Source organism: Sus scrofa, chromosome 13 (assembly GCF_000003025.6).
Source record: "Sus scrofa isolate TJ Tabasco breed Duroc chromosome 13, Sscrofa11.1, whole genome shotgun sequence".
NCBI lineage: Eukaryota > Metazoa > Chordata > Mammalia > Artiodactyla > Suidae > Sus > Sus scrofa.
Genome location: NC_010455.5, coordinates 30189974 through 30209744, shown reverse-complemented (window position 1 = coordinate 30209744; position 19771 = coordinate 30189974). Strand labels below are relative to the sequence as shown.

Here is a 19771-nt window from a genome sequence, read left to right as displayed (position 1 = left end):
CTCAAATCTGGAACAAGACAGGGATGCCCACTCTCACCACTGCTCTTCAACATAGTTTTGGAAGTCTTAGCCACAGCAATTAGACAAACAAAAGAAATAAAAGGCATCCATATAGGAAGAGAAGAGATCAAACTGTCACTGTATGCAGATGATATGATACTATACCTAGAAAACCCTAAGGACTCAACCCCAAAACTCCTTGAACTGATTAATAAATTCAGCAAAGTGGCAGGATATAAGATTAACATTCAGAAGTCAGTTGCATTTCTGTATACCAGCAATGAAACATTAGAAAAGGAATACAAAAATACGACACCTTTTAAAATTGTACCTCACAAAATCAAATACCTCGGAATACACCTGACCAAAGAGGTAAAGGACCTATATGCCGAGAACTATAAAACTTTAATCAAAGAAATCAAAGAAGATGTAAAGAAATGGAAAGATATTCCATGTTCCTGGATTGGAAAAATCAATATTGTGAAAATGGCCATACTACCCAAAGCAATCTACAGATTCAATGCAATCCCTATCAAATTACCCAGGACATTTTTCACAGAACTAGAACAAACAATCCAAACATTTATATGGAACAACAAAAGACCCAGAATCGCCAAAGCAATCCTGAGAAACAAAAACCAAGCAGGAGGCATCACTCTCCCAGACTTCAAGAAATACTACAAAGCCACAGTCATCAAAACAGTGTGGTACTGGTATCAAAACAGACAGACAGACCAATGGAACAGAATAGAGAATCCGGAAATAAACCCTGACACCTATGGTCAGTTAATCTTTGACAAGGGAGGCAGGAACATCAAATGGGAAAAGGAAAGTCTATTCAGCAAGCATTGCTGGGAAACCTGGACAGCTGCATGCAAAGCAATGAAACTAGAACACACCCTCACACCATGCACAAAAATAAACTCCAAATGGCTGAAAGACTTAAATATACGACAGGACACCATCAAACTCCTAGAAGAAAACATAGGCAAAACACTCTCTGACATCAACATCATGAATATTTTCTCAGGTCAGTCTCCCAAAGCAATAGAAATTAGAGCAAAAATAAACCCATGGGACCTCATCAAACCGAGAAGCTTTTGCACAGCAAAGAAAACCAAAAAGAAAACAAAAAGACAACTTACAGAATGGGAGAAAATAGTTTCAAATGATGCAACTGACAAGGGCTTAATCTCTAGAATATACAAGCAACTTATACAACTCAACAGCAAAAAAGCCAATCAATCAATGGAAAAATGGGCAAAAGACCTGAATAGACATTTCTCCAAGGAAGATATACAGATGGCCAACAAACACATGAAAAAATGCTCAACATCGCTGATTATAAGAGAAATGCAAATCAAAACTACCATGAGATACCACCTCACACCAGTCAGAATGGCCATCATTAATAAATCCACAAATAACAAGTGCTGGAGGGGCTGTGGAGAAAAGGGAACCCTCCTGCACTGCTGGTGGGAATGTAAACTGGTACAGCCACTATGGAGAACAGTTTGGAGATACCTTAGAAATCTATACATAGAACTTCCATATGACCCTGCAATCCCACTCTTGGGCATCTATCCGGACAAAGCTCTACTTAAAAGAGACACATGCACCCGCATGTTCATTGCAGCCCTATTCACAATAGCCAGGACATGGAAACAATCCAAATGTCCATCGACAGATGATTGGATTCGGAAGATGTGGTATATATACACAATGGAATACTACTCAGCCATAAAAAAGGATGACATAATGCCATTTGCAGCAACATGGATGGAACTAGAGAATCTCATACTGAGTGAAATGAGCCAGAAAGACAAAGACAAATACCATGTGATATCACTTATAACTGGAATCTAATATCCAGCACAAATGAACATCTCCTCAGAAAAGAAAATCATGGACTTGGAGAAGAGACTTGTGGTTGCCTGATGGGAGGGGGAGGGAGTGGGAGGGATCGGGAGCTTGGGCTTATCAGACACAACTTAGAATAGATTTATAAGGAGATCCTGCTGAATAGCATTGAGAACTATGTCTAGATACTCATGTCACAACAGAAGAAAGGGTGGGGGAAAAAACTGTAACTGCAATGTATACATCTAAGGATGACCTGACCCCCTTGCTGTACAGTGGGACAATAAAAAAAAAAAAAAAAAAAAAAAATCAGCAACTTGAAACAGTCCTGTATATATAGACCATTATATCAAAGCTTCATGGTAACCACAAACTAAAAATTTACAATATACGTAAAAATAAAAAAAGCAAAGACAAAACCTACACACATGATAAAACTATATGGAATTAAATGCAAATACATACAGGTGAATAAAATTAAAGCTGGGGAAATTTGAATAAGAGTGGTGGATTAGGAGTTCCCATTGTGGTTCAGTGGGTTACAAACCTGACTAGTATCCACGAGGATGCGGGTTTGATCCCTGGCCTCATCTAGCAGGTTAAGGATCTGGTGCTGCCTGCAGCTGCAGTGTAAGTTGCAGATGGGGCTCAGATCAACACCTAGCCTGGGAACTTCCATATGATGCAGGTGTGGTCCTAAAAAGCAATAAAAAAATAAATATTTTAAAAATTAATATTGAAAAAAAGAGTAGTAGGTTAATGAATATTAATATCCTAGTTGTGCTTCTGTACCATAATTTTGCAAGACTGTACCACTGAGGGAAACTAGGCAAAGTGTACATGGGATCTCACCATTATCATTTTTTTTTTTTTTTTTGCTTTTTAGGGCTGCACCCTTGGCATATGGAGATTCCCAGACTAGGGGTCTATTCGGAGCTACAGCTGCCAGACTATACCACAGCCACAGCAACACCATAGCCAAGCCGTGTTTGCAACCTACACCATAGCTCATGGCAACGTCTAGCCTGGAAACTTCCACATGCCACAGGTGAGGCCCCGGAAGAATAAAAAATATTTTAAAATTTAAAAAAGGAAAACAACTCTTCAATCAAAAAATGGGCATAAGATCTACATATATATTTCTCCAGAGAAGACATATGGATGGTCAACAGGCACAAGAAAAGATGCTCGACATCACTAATTATTAGAGAAGTGCAAATCAAAACTACGATGAGATATTGGCTCACACCAGAAACGCCAGTATCAAAAAGTCTACAAACAATAAACACTGGAGAGGGTGTGGAGAAAAGAGAACCTTCTGCACTGTTGGGAGGAATATAAATTGGTACAACCAGTCTGGAAAACAGCATGGAGACTGCTCAAAAACCAAAGAACAGAATTACCATATAACGTAGCAATCCTATTCCAGGGCATACATCCAGAGAAAAACCGTAATTCAAAAAGATGTATGCAGTAGTTCCCACTGTGGCTCTGGGGGTTAAGAACCCAACACAGTCTCTGTGAGAATGTGAGTTCAATCCCTTGCCTCATCCAGTGGGTTAAGGATTCGGCACTGCCACAAGCTGCAGTAGAGGTTTCAGATGCAGCTTGGATCCAGTGTTGTTGTGGCTGTGATGAAGGCTTGCAGCTGCAGCTCCAATTAGAATCCTAGTCTGGCAACTTGCATATGCCACAAATGCAGTCATAAAAAGGGGGAAAAAGTATATGCACCACAATATTCGCTGCAGCACTATTTACTACAGGCAAGACATGGAAGCAACCTAAATCTCCATCAACAGAGGAATGGATAAAGAAGATGTGGTACATACATACAATGGAATGTTAGCCATAAAAAGGAATGAAATACTGCCAACTGCAGCAACATAGATGGACATACAGATTATCAGACTAAGTGAAGCCAGAAAGAAAAAGGCAAAAACCATATGATATCACTTACATGTGGAATCTAAAATAAAAAATACAAGTGAACTTATTTATAAAATAGAAATTGACTCATAGACTTTGAAAACAAACTTATAGTTACTAAAGGGAAAGGACAGAAGGAGGGAGGAACTGGGGGTTTGGGACTGGCATATGCACACTATTGTATGAGGACCAGATGGTCAACAGAGAACTGCTATATAGCACAAGGAACTCTACTCAATATTCTGCGATAACCTATATGAAAAAAGAAACTGAAAAAAAATGGATATGTGTGTGTGTGTGCTTTTATATACATAAATCTGAATCACTCTGATTACAGCAGAAATTATCACATTTTAAATCAATAATACTTCAATAAAATTTTAAAAATATAAAAAATAAAACACAATAAACAAAAACGAGTCTGAGAAAAATATTTGAATCTTACAAGACAAAGTAGCAATATCATTAATATATGATTCAGTCTTATAAATTAGTAAGAAAAAAGGTATAATACCCTAATAAAAAAATAAAGGTCATTAACAGACAACTCCTAAAAGAAGACAGATAACACAACCTTACTAATTACCAAATAACTGAAAATTAAAATTAACTACCTTTCCACCCATCAGACTACCAGAACTGAAAAGGGGCAGGCATTTACCATACTGGGGGTGTAAACAGAAACAAGTGCATCTTTTATCCACTATTCCCTACAGAAACAATCTTTCAATGCCCAAGGGTATACAGACATAAAATGTATGTATACGGATATAGATATAGATAGATAGGGTTTTTTATGTTTGTTTATTTGTTTGTTTTGCTTTTTAGGGCCACACCTGCAGCATATAGAAGTTCCCAGGCTAGGGGTCAAATTGGAGCTACAGCTGCCAGCCTACACCACAGCCACAGCAACTCAGGATCTGAGCTGCATCTGTGACCTCCACCACACACAGCTCATGGCAATGCCAGATCCTTAACCCACTGAGTGAGGTCAGGGATCAAACCTGCGTCCTCGTGGATACTAGTCAGGTTCGTTACCACTGAGCCATAATAGGAAATCTGTCATGGGTTAAATTTACAATGAAGACAAACTGAAATCACCTAATGATCTCTAAGAGGAAACTGATTAAATTATGGGACAATATAATGATCACAGGCCATCAGAAATGTTGTATGTTCACTGATACAGAAACACATCCACAGCAGTAGGTTAAGTGAAAAATGCAGGCTACAGACGCAATGTAAGTGGCGTCCAATCCAACTTTGGTTTTATATAGCATTTATAAATAAAATTTTAAAATATATATACAAAAAATTATAAATAGGGTTTTTTCTTTTTGCCTTTTATTTTTGTATTTCAAAATTTTTCTATAATTAATGTTGCTGCTTTTACAGAGGATAAAATACTGAATTAAAATAAGAACACAGCTCCAAGTGGTTTTGAATTTACCTCCCTATCAAACCAACTCTGTTCATGCCTGTATAAAATATTATCCTCCTACCTGTCTGAGCAACTCTAGCTTCTTCAGTTCTTCATTGTAGGCTTCTGGGTTCTCTCCATAATTCTTCAGGACAAACTAGAGAGAGAGAAAGAAGACTGTAGATCAGGGATAGAACAGACTTCCCTGCTCCCACTCCTGCCCTCTGAGTCCTCCACATTCACCAGCCAGCACTCAGGATGGAGACCAGACCCAAGCTCTTCTCCTGGGCCACTGGGAACCTAACCTCAATAATGAGGCAGCATGGGGAGTTCCCATTGTGGCGCAGCAGAAATGAATCTAACTAGTATCCATGAGGATGCAGATTCGATCCCTGACCTTGCTCAGTGGGTTGGGGATCTGGCGTTGCAGTTAGCTGTGGTGTAGGTTGCAGACAAGGTTTGGATCCCATGTGACTGTGTTGTAGGCCAGTAGCTATAGCTCCAATTTGACCCCTAGCCTGGGAACTTCCATGCCGTGGGTGCGGCCTCCCCCGCCCCCATAAAAAATGAGGCAGCACCAAGATGCTGACCAGGGGAGCCTCAACCTTTGAGCAAAATGGGAAATAAGACTGGATGACTCAACTAGAACATGTGGCTGGCCCACCCACCCTGCTGCAGGACTGTGAGGCCCAGAATTGTGCCAGCTCAGTAAGCCAGAGAACTCAGCTGGCTAGAATAGGATCCTGCTAAGCATCCCAAAATGGGCTACAAATTCAAGCCTCCCTCAAGCACTGAGCCTTGCTGAATTCAGGGTCACAACCATAATCCTGACCTGAGAGCAAATACAGGAAGAAGAACAAAAGAAGAGGGAGAGCACAAAGCCTTCTAGACCAGCTCAACCCTCCCGGCTGGGAAAGAGCACCACAGAAATAAAGGACATGCAGTATCCTCATTGCTGAAGAAAGGCCTGTGGATGTGTGATGGAAGAAGGGGAGAGGGAAAGGTCACTGCCCACATCAGAAAGGGAGCTGGCATGCCTGTCCACAAGAGGACTCAGCACCTCAAGATCAAGAGCTGACTATCCTGGACATTGAGCAGACTCACCAGACTGGAGGCACAGCCTGGACCAAAGGGGCCCTTGTTCACCGAGGACCAACAGACTAAGGCTGCAGTATCTGCTGCCTGGTGTCTGGGTTAGCGACAGGTGGCCAGATTGAATCATTCCACAAACACTAAGGGCACCAATGCCCAACTCACAAGGTTCCTGAAGGCTCTAAACAAGGTTTGTGAGGTGGAGAAGGAAGGAGGTGCGACAAGCTAAGGAGTAGCCTGCTCTGTCCAGTAGCACACTCGCACCTTCCCTGGGGTCCCTTCCATGGCTAAGGAATCAGCCACAAAGAAACCTGGAAGGTTATGTGACAACTCCTACCTGCCTGGCAGGGAAAGGGAGAGGAGGGAGAGGCGGAAGGGAGACTATTGCTGACCTTATGTCTGCACCATCTGGCCATAGTTCTAAACTGCTGACCTGACCCCCTCTTCCGTTGGTTTTACCTCTCAAAAGTTCCCTAACCCCCTTGCCACCTCTGGCCTAGACATCCCACCTCCTTCAAGTCCACCCCTCACCTAGTGGCCAGATTCCTCTGTCTAACACAACTCCGACATCACTCCTAACTTTAAATCCTTCTGAAACACACACACACCCAGGGAAAAAATAAATAAAAATTTGATTTTCTCAGGACAGTGAAATTATGGGAAATGAGCTGTAATCTAAAGAGAAAAACTGTAATCTGAAAAGAATGTGCAAAAGTGGCTCCCCAAACCTCCAGGACCAAATCTCATCTCCTCAGCAGAGTTCATAGTCCCTTACAACCTGCTCCCAACAGCCTTCAGCTCAAAGGGACACCCAGCCAAAAGGACTTTGGAATTACTGCTCTCAGGTCTCAATGCTTGTCCACAGGTTGTCCCCACCTCCTCCACTAAGATGCACCTGAAATGTCACTTCCTTGAGCATTAGCTGCCATTCTCCTCACATTCCATGTACATTCTGAATGTGCATTCATCAGACTGTGTGCCTCATGGCAGGGTCACACCAGTGACCAACCCCACCCCAACAATGATTGTGTCAAGAATGGCAGGGGCCTGATTAGATGGGCTGGATACTCAATAAATGGTTGCCTTTACAGGAAATGCAGAGGATGGACAAACAAATCAAATAATACTAAAGGAGACACTCAGAAAAATTGAGAGGTTAGGACATTTTACTCAACAATCAACTCAGCCTCTTTGAAAAACCAGTTATCATTAAGGGGGCGGGGAGGAGGAGACTTCCAGATTAAGAGAGAAAAAAAAAATAAGAACAGGAGTTCCCGTCATGGCACAGTGGTTAACGAATCTGAACCATGAGGTTGCGGGTTCCATCCCTGCCCTTGCTCAGTGGGTTGCCGATCCAGCATTGCCGTGAGCTGTGCTGTAGGTTGCAGACATGGCTCGGATCCTGTGTTGCTGTGGCTCTGGCATAGGCTGGTAGCTACAGCTCCGATTGACCCCTAGCCTGGGAACCTCCATATGCCACGGGAGCGGCCCAAGAAATAGCAAAAAGACAAAAAAAAAAAAAAAAAGAACAACTAAATACCATATGGGAACCCTGACTGGATCTGAGTTTTAAAAAAAAAAAAAAAAAAAAAAAAAACAGTGTAAGAGATGTTTTGGGGAGTTCCTGCTAGTGGTGCATCAGGTTAAGAACCCAGCATTGTCTCTGTGGCAGCACGGATTCTATCCCTGGCCCAGTGCAGTGGGTTAAGAATCCAGCATTGCCACAGATGTGGTGTAGGTCAAAGGTGTTGCTCAGATTTGATCCCTGGCCCAGAACTTTCATACACCAAGGGCGGGGCCAAAAAAAAAGGAAAAGAAAAAAGACATTTTGGGGACAACAGGTGAAATTTAAATATAAGTCACAGGAGTTCCTGTTGTGGTGCAGCGAAAATGAATCCGACTAGCAATCCATGAGGCTGAGGGTTCAATTCCTGGACTCGCTCAGTAGGTTAAGGATACAGCGTTGCCATGAGTTGTAGTGTAGGTCGCAGATGCGGCTCAGATCCCGTATTGCTGTGGCTGTAGTGTAGGCCAGCAGCTGCAGCTTAGATTCAACCCCTGGCCTGGGAACTTCCATATGCCACAGTGTAGCTCTAAAAAGAAAAAAATAAAATACATACATATATACAAATATATATATACATATACACACATACATAGAAGTCAGTAGAAAATTTCTGTGGATTTTCTTAGATGTGATAATAGCATTGTGGTTATACAGGAGAATATCTCTTAGGATGTGCTGAGATGTGTACAACTTGTTTTCAAAGGTTTATGGGATACACACACACACACGTGTGTGTGGGGGGGGGAGAGAGAAAAAACACAAATATGGTGCACTATAACTATCAAAATTAGGTAGAGAGAACTTGGCCAAGCATTGCATTATTCTTTCAACTTTTCTGTATGGCTGAAATCTGGAAAACCAATGTTTTAAGAATTGCTGACCTAAAAAACACTTTCTCCTATATCAGTGGTTTTTAGCCTCTGCAGTCCTTTGAGAATACAATAAAGACCATGAAAGAATCTCCCTACATTCAACTACACATAAACAGAAAAAACTGCCAACAGGTTTAGGAGGTTCACAGATACTGTGAAGCCCATTTAAGGGCTCTTGGTTTACAGTCCTCACTCTGTAGCCAATCCCTCACCCCCTCCTACCAAATCCACAAATATAAAACGTGCCCTGAGCCATAAGGTAAAACTTAACTATACAAATAGGAATATGTCCTTTCTTTGACTGATTCCTTTTAGCAAAAGATTTTTGTTTGCTCACCTTAAGGCTAGAGAAAAGGAGTAAAAGTGGAGCCTAGAAGCTCCTTGGGATAGAGGCCGAAGGGATTAAAGGGATATCTGAGTCCTAAAAGCCATGCTTCGCCTGACATGGCTAAGAAGCTCCATCCTTACTGGTCATACAAGGGTGAAGGAAAGAGAGATGCTACCTTCGCCCCCAGCAAACTGCCCCTGGAATAAACCTTCTACCTGTCTCATTCCTCCTCCAAGATCAGTAGCAAATACTCACTGATCTCCTATCCATAGGCCAGGCATTGTGCCAAGTGCCTAATAAGTCCCTCGATCCTAACAAACAAACCAAACAGGTAGACATGATCATTGTCATCATTTTATAGGTGAGGAAATGAGGAAACTGAGGTAAAGCAGTTAGTTAGGGCATTTGGGCCTCAGGGCCTGTTCTTAACCACACATCAGACCAATCCATTTCTACTGGGGTGTTTCTTGTTTTTTGTTTTTTTTTGTCTTTTTGCCATTTCTAGGGCCACTCCCACGGCACATAGAGATTCCCAGACTAGGGGTTGAATCGGAGCTGTAGCCACCGGCCTACACCAGAGCCACAGCAACGCGGGATCCGAGCCGTGTCTGCAACCTATACCACAGCTCACAGCACCACCGGATCCTTAACCCACTGAGCAAGGGCAGGGATTGAACCCGCAACCTCATGGTTCCTAGTCGGATTTGTTAACCACTGCGCCACGACAGGAACTCCCATTTCTACTGTTTAAATATGATTCTCATATATAACTAAAAAATGGGAAGAGAAAAATGAATCTCCCGCCACACAGTGAGTCAGTGAAAACAGGTTATTTTTTTTTAAATTCTAACAAAATCCCCTATGACGTGATCATTCCCCTCACTGAACAGAGAAAAAAGGCAGCTGAAGGTGCTAGAGTAAAAAAGACCATCTTTCAGTCAGTCATTCTATAGACCATTCTCTGCAGAGCTCAGAAAAAGGTCTGGTCAGGATTTGAAGATATTGACAGAGCCTGAGAAGGAAGGCTCATTAGCAGACAGACCTTGGGACTTGGCACCACAGATCAAGAGTAAGAAATTAGATGGCATTGACAGGACCCAAGTGCACCTACACAACTAACAGCTAGTTGGAATTGGGAGGACCAGGGAACCTTCAGAGTTCAGCAGGCTTTGGAGTAGCTAGGATCCTTTTCTGGGGAACAATGAGACCTAGGAACAAAATTATGTCAACTGAAAACATATCAGGGGGTGGGGAGATAGTTATAAGCATAAAACAATAAGAGAATGGAAACCATAAACAAAGCAAAAAGACAATCTACAGAATGGGAAAAAATATTTGCAAATTATGCAACCAACAAGGGCTTAATCTCCAGAAAATAAACACAACTCAACAACAACAACAAACCAAACAACCCAATCGAAAAATGGGCAGAAGACCTAAACAGATATTTCTCCAAAGAAGACATATGGATAGCTAGTAGGCAAATGAAGGCAAATTATCAACACTGATAATTACCAGAGAAGTGCATATCAAGACTATAATAAGGTACCACCTCACACCAGTCAGAATAGCTACCATTACTAAGTCTACAAATAGCAAACAATGGAGAGGGTATGGAGAAAAGGGAACCCTCCTACACTGCTGGTGGGAATGTAAATTTCCATACTATGAAAAAAAGCATGGAGGTTCCTCAGAAAACTCAATATAGAACTACAATATGATTCAGCAATCCCACCCCTGAGCATATATCCAGACAAACCTACAATTCAAAAAGATAAATGTGCCTCTATATTCTTAGCAGCACTATTCACAACAGCCAAGACATGGAAGCAACCTAGGTGTCCATTAATAGAGGAATGGATAAAAAAAGTTGTAGCACATATGTGCAATGGAATACTACTCAGCCATAAAAAAGAATGAAATAATGCCATTTGCATTAGCATGGATACAACTAGATTTTCATACTAAGTGAAGTCAGTCAGAAGGAGAAAGATAAATACCACATGATGTCATTTACATGTAGAATCTAAAATACGGCACAGGAGTTCCCAATGTGGCTTAGTGGGTTAAGGACCTGATTTAGTCCCTGAGGATGTGGGTTCAATGCCTGGCCTCACTCAGTGGATTAAGGATCCAGCATTGCCACAAGCTATGACATACGTCACAGATGCAGCTCGGATCCAGTGTTGCTGTGGCTGCAGCATAGGCCTGCCACTTCAGCTTGGATTCAACCCCTAGCCCAGGAACTTCCATATGCCACAGGTGCAACCGTAAAAAGAAAAAAAAAAAAAAAAAAAAGATAAAATATGGCACAAATGAACCTATTTACAAAACAGAAACAGACTCACAGACATAGAGAACAGACTTGCAGCTGCCAAGGGGGATGGAGTGAGGATGGACTGGAAGTTTGGGGTTAGTAGATGCAAACCATTACATTTAAAATGGATAAACAAAGAGGTCCTGCTGTTATAGCAGAGGGAATTATATCTCATTTCCTAGCATAGACCATGATGAAAAATAATATAACAAAAAGAATGCACATATATGTATGGCTGAGTCATTTAGCTATACAGCAGAAATTGGCAAATTATAAATCAACTACACTTTAATAAAAAAAATAGGAGGAGTTCCCGACATGGCGCAGTGGAAACGAATCAGACTTGCATCCATGAGGATGCAGGTTCGACCCCTGGCTTTGCTCAGTGGGTTATGGTTCTGACGTTACTGTGAGCTGTGGTGTAAGCCAAAGATGTGGCTCAGATGTGGCATTGCTGTGGCTCTGGCATAGGCCAGCGACAACAGCTCCAATTAGACCCCTAGCCTAGGAACCTCCGTATGCTGCAGGTGCAGCAAGACCAAAAAAAAAAAATACACTACACACACACACACACACACACACACACACACATACACACACACACACACACACACACACAGGGAATTCCTGTTGTTGTGCGATGGAAAGGAATCCAACTAGTTATCCATGAGGATGCGGGCTCCATTCCTGGCCTTGCTTAGTGGGTTAAGGATCCAGCATTGCCATAAGCTAAATCACAGACACAGCTCAGCTATGGCTTTGCTATAGCTGACCTAGCCTGGGAACTTCCATATGTTGCAGGTGTGGCCCTAAAAAGCACAAAATAAATAAATACATAAAATAAATAGATAAATATATACACACACACACATTTTTTTTTTTTTTTTTCAAAGAGAGAATAGGAGTTCCCATCGTGGCGCAGTGGTTAACGAATCCGACTAGGAACCATGAGATTGTGGGTTAAATCCCTGGCTTTGCTCAGTGGGTTAAGGATCCTGCGTTGCCCTGAGCTGTGGTGTAGGTCGCAGATGCGGCTCGGATCCCACGTTGCTGTGGCTCTGGCGTAGGCTGGCAGTTACAGCTCCGATTAGACCCCCTAGCCTGGGAACCTCCATATGCCGCAGGAAGCGACCCTAGAAAAGACAAAAAATAAATAAAAAAATAAAAGAGAGGAAATGAATGGAAAGACCATTTCTAGAGAAAAATACCAAGACAGAGTGAATCCTGGCTGTGCCCCTGGGTTGCTGTGCGATCTGCTCTTTGTTTTTCATCTAAAATGTAGTTAAGGAGTTCCTGTCGTGGCTCAGCAGAAACAAAACCGACTAGGAACAACAAGGTTGCAGGTTCAATCCCTAGCCTCGCTCAGTGGGTTAAGGATCCAGCACTGCCATGAGCTATGGTGTAGGTTGCAGAATCTGGCGTTGGTTGCTGTGGCTGTAGTGTATGCCGGCAGCTGTAGCTCCAATTAGACCCCTAGCCTGGGAACCTTCATATGCTGTGGGTGCGGCCGTAAAAAGCAAAAAAATAAAATAAAAATAAAATGTAGTTAATATTACCTACTAACTCACAGAGCTGTCATAAGACTTGAGCTATTTCCTAAACAGAGAAAGAGGTTGCCAAACTAAAAATATTATTTACAATATGCCAAGACCCGTACTAGTGACTCAAATGCATTAACTCTTGCTTCCCACAAGCTTATAAGGTTTATTATTAGTTCCGTGTTACTGGTGAGAAAAATGAGGCCCAGATTAGTGATGTAATTTTTTGTAGTAGCTTAAGGTCACCCCAGCTATTAAGCTGAAGAGGCAGATCTAAACCAAGGTCTGTCTGGTTCCAATGACTATACTAGTTCTACGATCTACTCTTACCCAGCAACAGATGGCAGGAGTTCGCTGGTGGCTCAGTGAGTTAAGGATCTGGTATTGTCATTGCTGTGGCTTGGGTCGCTGCTGCAGCACGGGTTCAATCCCTGGTTTTCGAACTTCCGCATGCCACAGTCACAGCCAAAAATCCAAACAACAAATGACACAGAATTTGGTAGGCAGATGAGATCACTGGAAACACCTATCCTGGGTCCTGTCATTCTTTTGTAGACTAGAAAAATGGGAATCAGAGATGAGCAAGGGCAGTGGTAGAACTTCAAGTCATACTTCCTGAGTCCTGACCTAAGGATGTTCCTTTTGTGTCACATTCTCTGGTACAAGCCATGTTCTCATTCTCTTCTTTATGGTATTTTTGTCGCGCCCTCCCCACCCCCGGATGATGGGGGTGTTTAGTTTTTGCTCTTAATTTAATATAACATCTTAGAATTTCATAGTGCTAATTAATGCAATAACCCAAGAAGAAAAGGCAATAAAAGACATCACAGGTGTTGGTACTACATTTATTCACCATACACACTCTATTTCTTTTTCTCTCCACTTGCAGGATTGACTCAAATATGAGGACTTTCTCAGGCTACTCTACATAAAATTGAATCCCACATATAGTACTGTTAATTAATATAATATTATGTTCTGTTACTGAATTTCAAGTGAGATTAATGTTACTGCCAAGGGAAATCTTCAGTCCCTTGGTATCAGCAAGCCCAAAACCAAATTACATGCCAAGAGCACTGGGGATGAGAACAGACCTTCATCCTCACCTCATCTAATCCCTACATAACCAAGACCTCGCTCCCACATTTCTTCTAAATGGCCCCTCAAAGTGTCTGAATAACACTGGTGAGGACGACTGAGGTTATACCCACTCAAGTTACATCCTCTAAAGGGTGCTAGAACTAGACGAGCTCATTCAACCAACACTTGTTAAGTACACAGCATTTGTTAACTTCCCAAGTAAAGAGTCAGGTGCAAAATAACTTTTGTGCATGAAAAATTTTTTTTTTGGCCACATCCACGACATGCAGAAGTTCCCAGGCCAGGGATGGAGCCCAAGCCACAGCAGCGATAGTGCCAGATCCTTAACTGTTAGGCCACCTTGGAACTTGTGTGTGTGTGTGTGTGTGTGTGTGTGTGAGAGAGAGAGAGAGAGAGAGAGAGGGAGAGGGAGAGGGAGAGGGAGAGGGAGAGGGAGAGAGATTGAGAGATTAAAGTCAGAGAATAATGAACATCCAGGGCATCTGTACCCAGGGCCAGTCTGCAATAAACCCAAGTGGGCTGACAAGCTTAAGCAGACCAGCTCAAGTGATTTCAAATCTGTGATAAGAGATAAAACAGGTCATGATGGGGGGGGGGGGTAGTTGCCATTGTGGTGGGTTCAATCCCTGGCCTCACTCAGTGGGTTAAAGGATCCGGAGTTGCAGATAGCTGTGCTGTAGGTTGAAGACGCAGCTTGGATCTGGCATAGTTGTGCCTATGGCACAGGCCAGCAGCCGTAGCTCTGATTTGACCCCTAGCCTGGGAACTTGTATATGCCGTGGGTTCTGCTCTGAAAAGACAAAAAAAAAAAACAGGTCATCACCACAAGCAACTGGCAATATCCTGTGCTCAACACTGTTCAGAAGCCAGGTACTTATAGGTCTCTAGTCATCTAATTTCTCTCTCAATGTGTGGGACAAAGTTTGTAAGAGTCAGCTGGAAGGGGAGAAAAATTCCACAAACCTGAAAACCAGGCTCTACCTCCATGTGAATAAGATGAACAGTAAGAAGAGGCAATAAGAGTGTTCGTGCTGTGGTACAGGTCAACTGAAAGGAGTGTCTGAATTGGGAGAAGGGTGGTACAACTGCCAGGCAGGTAAAGGGACGCCAAGGAGATACCCAGGAGTTCAACCTGGGTGATGAACAGGAGGAAAGGAATTCCAGTAAAGATTGGAACAAGGATAATGACCAGATATGGAAGAGGCTGAAAGCTCCTATGAGAGAGGCCTGGTAAGATCTAAATTAGAGAGGCAGGATGAAGCAAAGTGGTAGCAGGCCTTGAACAGCAGACAATTTCTGTGGAAGAACCTGCTGGGAAAGTGAAGATACAGAGAGATCAATCCAGCAAAAGAGGGAAGAGTGAAAAGGCCAAAAAGCCACCTGGTTGGTAGGGTGGCTACTATGGTACCTCTGCCCTTGAAAATGGTTTACTGTGTGGATCACTAGAAGGTAAGCTCCATGAGTACAGGGATTTTCACCATCACAGAGAGTACTGAACTCCCAGGGCTAACATATAATAGTCACTTAATAACTATTTGTTCAATGAATCAATCAGGGATGGATATAACACCTCAGTCCAAGTAAGCCTGACTTGAGCTCAAGTACAGCTGGTTAAGGGCAGGTGTTTTGGGACAAAAGAGAAAAAGAACTTCAAATACGAACATCTGTGGCCAAATCACTCACTGGTGAAGAGCACAGGAGTCGTCCTTCATTAGTAGTTTCCAGTGAGTCAGCACTCTGGGCTCTAAAACACAGGTAAGAAGCTGCAAGCCTAGTAGTATTTCTCCATTAAAAAATTATGTCAGTCCAGGTATCCCAACCTAAAACTTGGCACTGAAATTTAAAGCCAGATTTCTGTTCTCCTGGTTCTTACTCCACATTATTCCATAAATGAAGCTATATCCATCAGGAATGAAAACCAATACTAATCATTATGACAGGTTTTTTCAAAAGCCCAGGTGTCACAAAGAAATGCTTTACCTTCCTTGAAAACACCTACTTGTTCCTCAAAACCCAGCTCCTTGGTAAGTTTTTCCTAATGGCCCCTCCTTAGGCTGGTACTTCTCTACACTGCATATACTTCTACTCATCCACTGATGTCACAATAGGATTTTTAAACTTCCTCTACCAGACTAGGAATTCCATGAAAAGAAGGACTGTCTCTTATTATTTCAGGGCTCAGCATGGTACTCAACACGTCAACCTCAACAGAGCCAATTTTCACCCTACTATCCTAAATTAAATTCTACCCTTCAAGCTCCAAATCATTGGTGAAGGTTCCTGAAGCTCAATTCAGAAATGAAAAAGGTTACCCATGGCAGAAGGCACAGTGTGGGCTCTAGGGTTGGGGAGAGAAGCCAGGTCAGGAAGATTTCCCAGGTGCAGTGGCTACTGCAGTCTACTCTGCACTCTAGCACCTGAGGGAGCTGGCCATTCTAGAGCTCAGCCCACCCACCATAGACTGCTATTCCTTTTCAGTGGGTTTATGTAAATACATGCCACAATCTTAACCTATCAAATAAATAGTGGGACCTTTCCCTTTCCTCAAAATAAGGAATCAAAGAGCTGATGTCTAAGAAATGAATTTTTTCATCAGCATCTGATAACACCTTAGTAAATGGCTCAAGAGCAACTCCTGTCATGGAGGCCCAGGGCTTCCAGGGAAATCACTGCTCACGTAGTACCTTGAGGGCTAGCTGTGAGTGAAAAGAGCATCAGAGGCTAAACTCAAACAAAAAGATTTCCAAGGAGTTCCTGAGCTAAGATTTTATCCACTGAATTTCCATAAATTTATGCCACTATCTCTTAATTTCCTCTCAACTGTCATTCGGTCAATTGAGAAACATTTTCCTGCATGCCAACTATGTAGAATGGCCCCTGCTAGATTATGAGTTGCATGGAGATGTCTCTCAGGAAATTTACCATTCAGTGTGGGGGGGGGGGAGGGTAAACGGCGCACATAACTGTCACCAAGAAAAAGATAAAAAAAAAAAGAGTTAGAGATTCAGAGAAGGGAAAGATTAATCCAGACGAAAGAAGGCTTATGGATGAGACAGAGCTTAAACAGGACCTTGAAAGACAAACAGAACCAATAAACAGACATTAAAAACAAGCCCCAGCCCCACCCTACAGGGCAAAGATGAGAGCTGGTCCGGATGGAATTTCACAACCAAATGCATAGAAGACCAAACATACAGAGAATATTAAGGGAACAAAAGTGGCTATGAAAAGAATCTGGGATACTTGTATTAGAAGAACACAGAAGCACATACTGGGCCCTGAAGAAATGCTGAAAGAACTGGGGTAGGTCAGAGAGAACTCTAAATGGGTTACGGATGAACTACGAAACAAAGGAGTTTTGTTGTCTTTTACAGAAATTCATCCAATTGTACTTGTATAAAAGAGCAGAGGGAGGAGCTCTCTGCTGTGGTGTAACAATATCCACAGCATCTCTGGAGCAGTGGGACTCAGGTTCAATCCCCCACCTGGCACAATGGGTTAAGGATCCAGCGTTGCCACAGCTATGGCACTGGTCAAAACCGTGGCTCAGATCTGATCCCTGGCCTGGGAACTCCAAATGCTGCAGGGCAGCCAAAAAAAGAAAAAAAGGAAGGACCAGATGGAGAAAAGACCCAAGTTTTGGACAGAGCTAACAAGATTCTGGAATTTTAGATCAACTAATCTAACTTCCTGGTCTTACAACTGAGGGAAAAGATGCCCAAAGACATTAAATTATAGACCCAAAGGAATACAAACTGTTAGTATCTGAACTAAGGCAGGGGTGTAAAGAGAGAAAGAGAGAGCTTCTTGGGAAACTACTTTTTAACCAATTTTCTTTCTTCTATTTCTTTTCTCAAGCACCTGAGTGGTGCACCATCTAGCTTTTGGCAGACGCTGTGCTAAAACCACAAGGATGTCAAACTCCAAGGGCCTCCTGGTTTTACTTTTCACTTCCCCTCTTACTCTCAATGCTACCAGTGGTCCTTCCCAAGGCAGTAGATACATGCCTCAGACAGCACCTGATTCCCAGTCGACAAACCTGGCCCCATTTTGTACCGGCCATACATGATCTCGCCATAGCGTTCCCTTCCCTCCATTAAGGCTAAACCTGCCTGATTCCTCCCTCCAAATGAAGATTCAACAAACGACTGCGAAGGTCTCTCCAGGAGCTTCAACACTGTTTATCCTCTCTGAGCAGTCGTGAAAAGCAGCAACCCTCCCCCAGATGACATGGAACTGCATCTTTTGGTCCAAATGGGATCCAGATTAGAGTTCTTCTGAGATCAGAAGAGAATTGCATCAAATGTCAGAGAAACTCCAATCGCAGATCAAGCATTCCAGTGGGTCATCCTCATCCTAGTCGGGTCGTGGACTGATTGCGCACCGAGCGCCGGGCACAACCATTCCACCCAGACGGTCACAGGGGGACGCCCACTGATCTCCGTGGGACAGTCCTGGCGTGAAAAGGGGGCGGGCAGAACTAGATCCAGAGCGTCACACAGAGGAAGTGAGGTGCCTTGGTGGGAACCGTGGATAGCCCTGGGCCAGAAGTGGAAAAGCTGGTTCCAACCAGACAGCGGGAGCTAGCCCCGGGCGGGCGAGAAGAGAAAATGGTCTGCGGTCTCGCGTGGGTGGACCAGGCTAAGGAAAGTCAGCGGAGGCCGTTCCTGCCTCACCCGACCCTGCGACAGGGCCTGGGAGAGAATGGACGCGCAGGGGGCGTCACGCGCTGGCGGACGACGGAGATACCCCGGAAAAGTGGGGGGTGGGGGGTGGGAGGCGCACTCACCTTCTTCACGGCTGACTGAAAGTGGAAGTCACCGGCCTCTTTCAGGTCCAGCCAGATCATGGGCATGCGGGGAACGGCCTCCATGGCGGCTGGCGCTCCCCCTGCCACCCAGCAGCTTCCCTAGCTTTAACAGCAGGGGCTCAACCGCGCGCACCGCACCGCCCCTCCACGCCGGAAGTCGCTTGTCACGCGGGGATGAAAAAAAAGCCCCCAGGGCCTGCTGGGAGATGCAGTCCCCGTCCGCGCAGCCTTGCGTCCAGGATCAGTTTCCGTTGCGCATGCTCAATCTCCTCCGCGTGAGACTAGGGCGTAGAGGGCAAAATCTCCAGCCAGCGGCGAAAGCGTTTCTGGGAGTAGTAGTCTTTCTGCACTGATCTTCCAGGCAGGGCGCCTACTGGTTTACTTCTCCAGAGCAAAGTAAACCTGCCAGGTCTGGCTACAGCCCTTAGCGTTCTCTACTCAGGGGAAGGACATTAAAAAACAGTCCTGTAGGAGTTCCATCTGCGGCGCAGGGTCCGGATCCAGCACTGCCCTGCGTAGGTGGCAGGTGCAGCTAGGATTTGATCCCCTGCCTGGGAACTGCCTGCTGCAGGTACGGCCGAAAAAGAAAAAAAAAAAAAAAAAAAAAGGTTAAAATGACAGACTTTACGATAGGTACATCTTACCAAAATTTAAAAAAATGAAGAAGAAAGAAAGAAAAGAGGAGTTCCTGTCGTGGCGCAGTGGTTAACGAATCCGACTAGGAACCATGAGGTTGTGGGTTCGACCCCTGCCCTTGCTCAGTGGGTCAAGGTTCCGGCGTTGCCGTGAGCTGTGGTGTAGGTCACAGACGCGGCTCGGATCCTCCTTTGCTGTGGCTCTAGCATAGGCTGGCAGCTACAGCTCCGATTCGACCCCTAGCCCGGGAACCTCAATATGCCGCAGGAGCTGCCCAAGAAATGGCAAAAAGACAAAAAAAAAA

The 19771-nt window shown here is 43.7% G+C and overlaps 1 protein-coding gene across 4 annotated transcripts in view; it reads right to left on the bottom strand.

Moving 5' to 3' along the window:
- PTPN23 (protein tyrosine phosphatase, non-receptor type 23) overlaps positions 1–19086 on the bottom strand; it is a 62322-nt gene extending 43236 nt beyond the window's left edge. For 2 of the 4 annotated variants that reach the window (XM_021068730.1, XM_021068727.1), the window contains exons 1-2: positions 18811–19086; positions 5289–5363 (exon numbers count right to left, since the gene is read on the bottom strand). In XM_021068730.1, coding sequence (XP_020924389.1) covers positions 5289–5363; positions 18811–18894 — 159 coding nt within the window. In that variant the 5' untranslated portion in view covers positions 18895–19086. The remainder of the gene's footprint in view (positions 1–5288; positions 5364–18810) is intronic. The other 2 variants (XM_021068726.1, XM_021068729.1) reach the window with 2 other exon arrangements.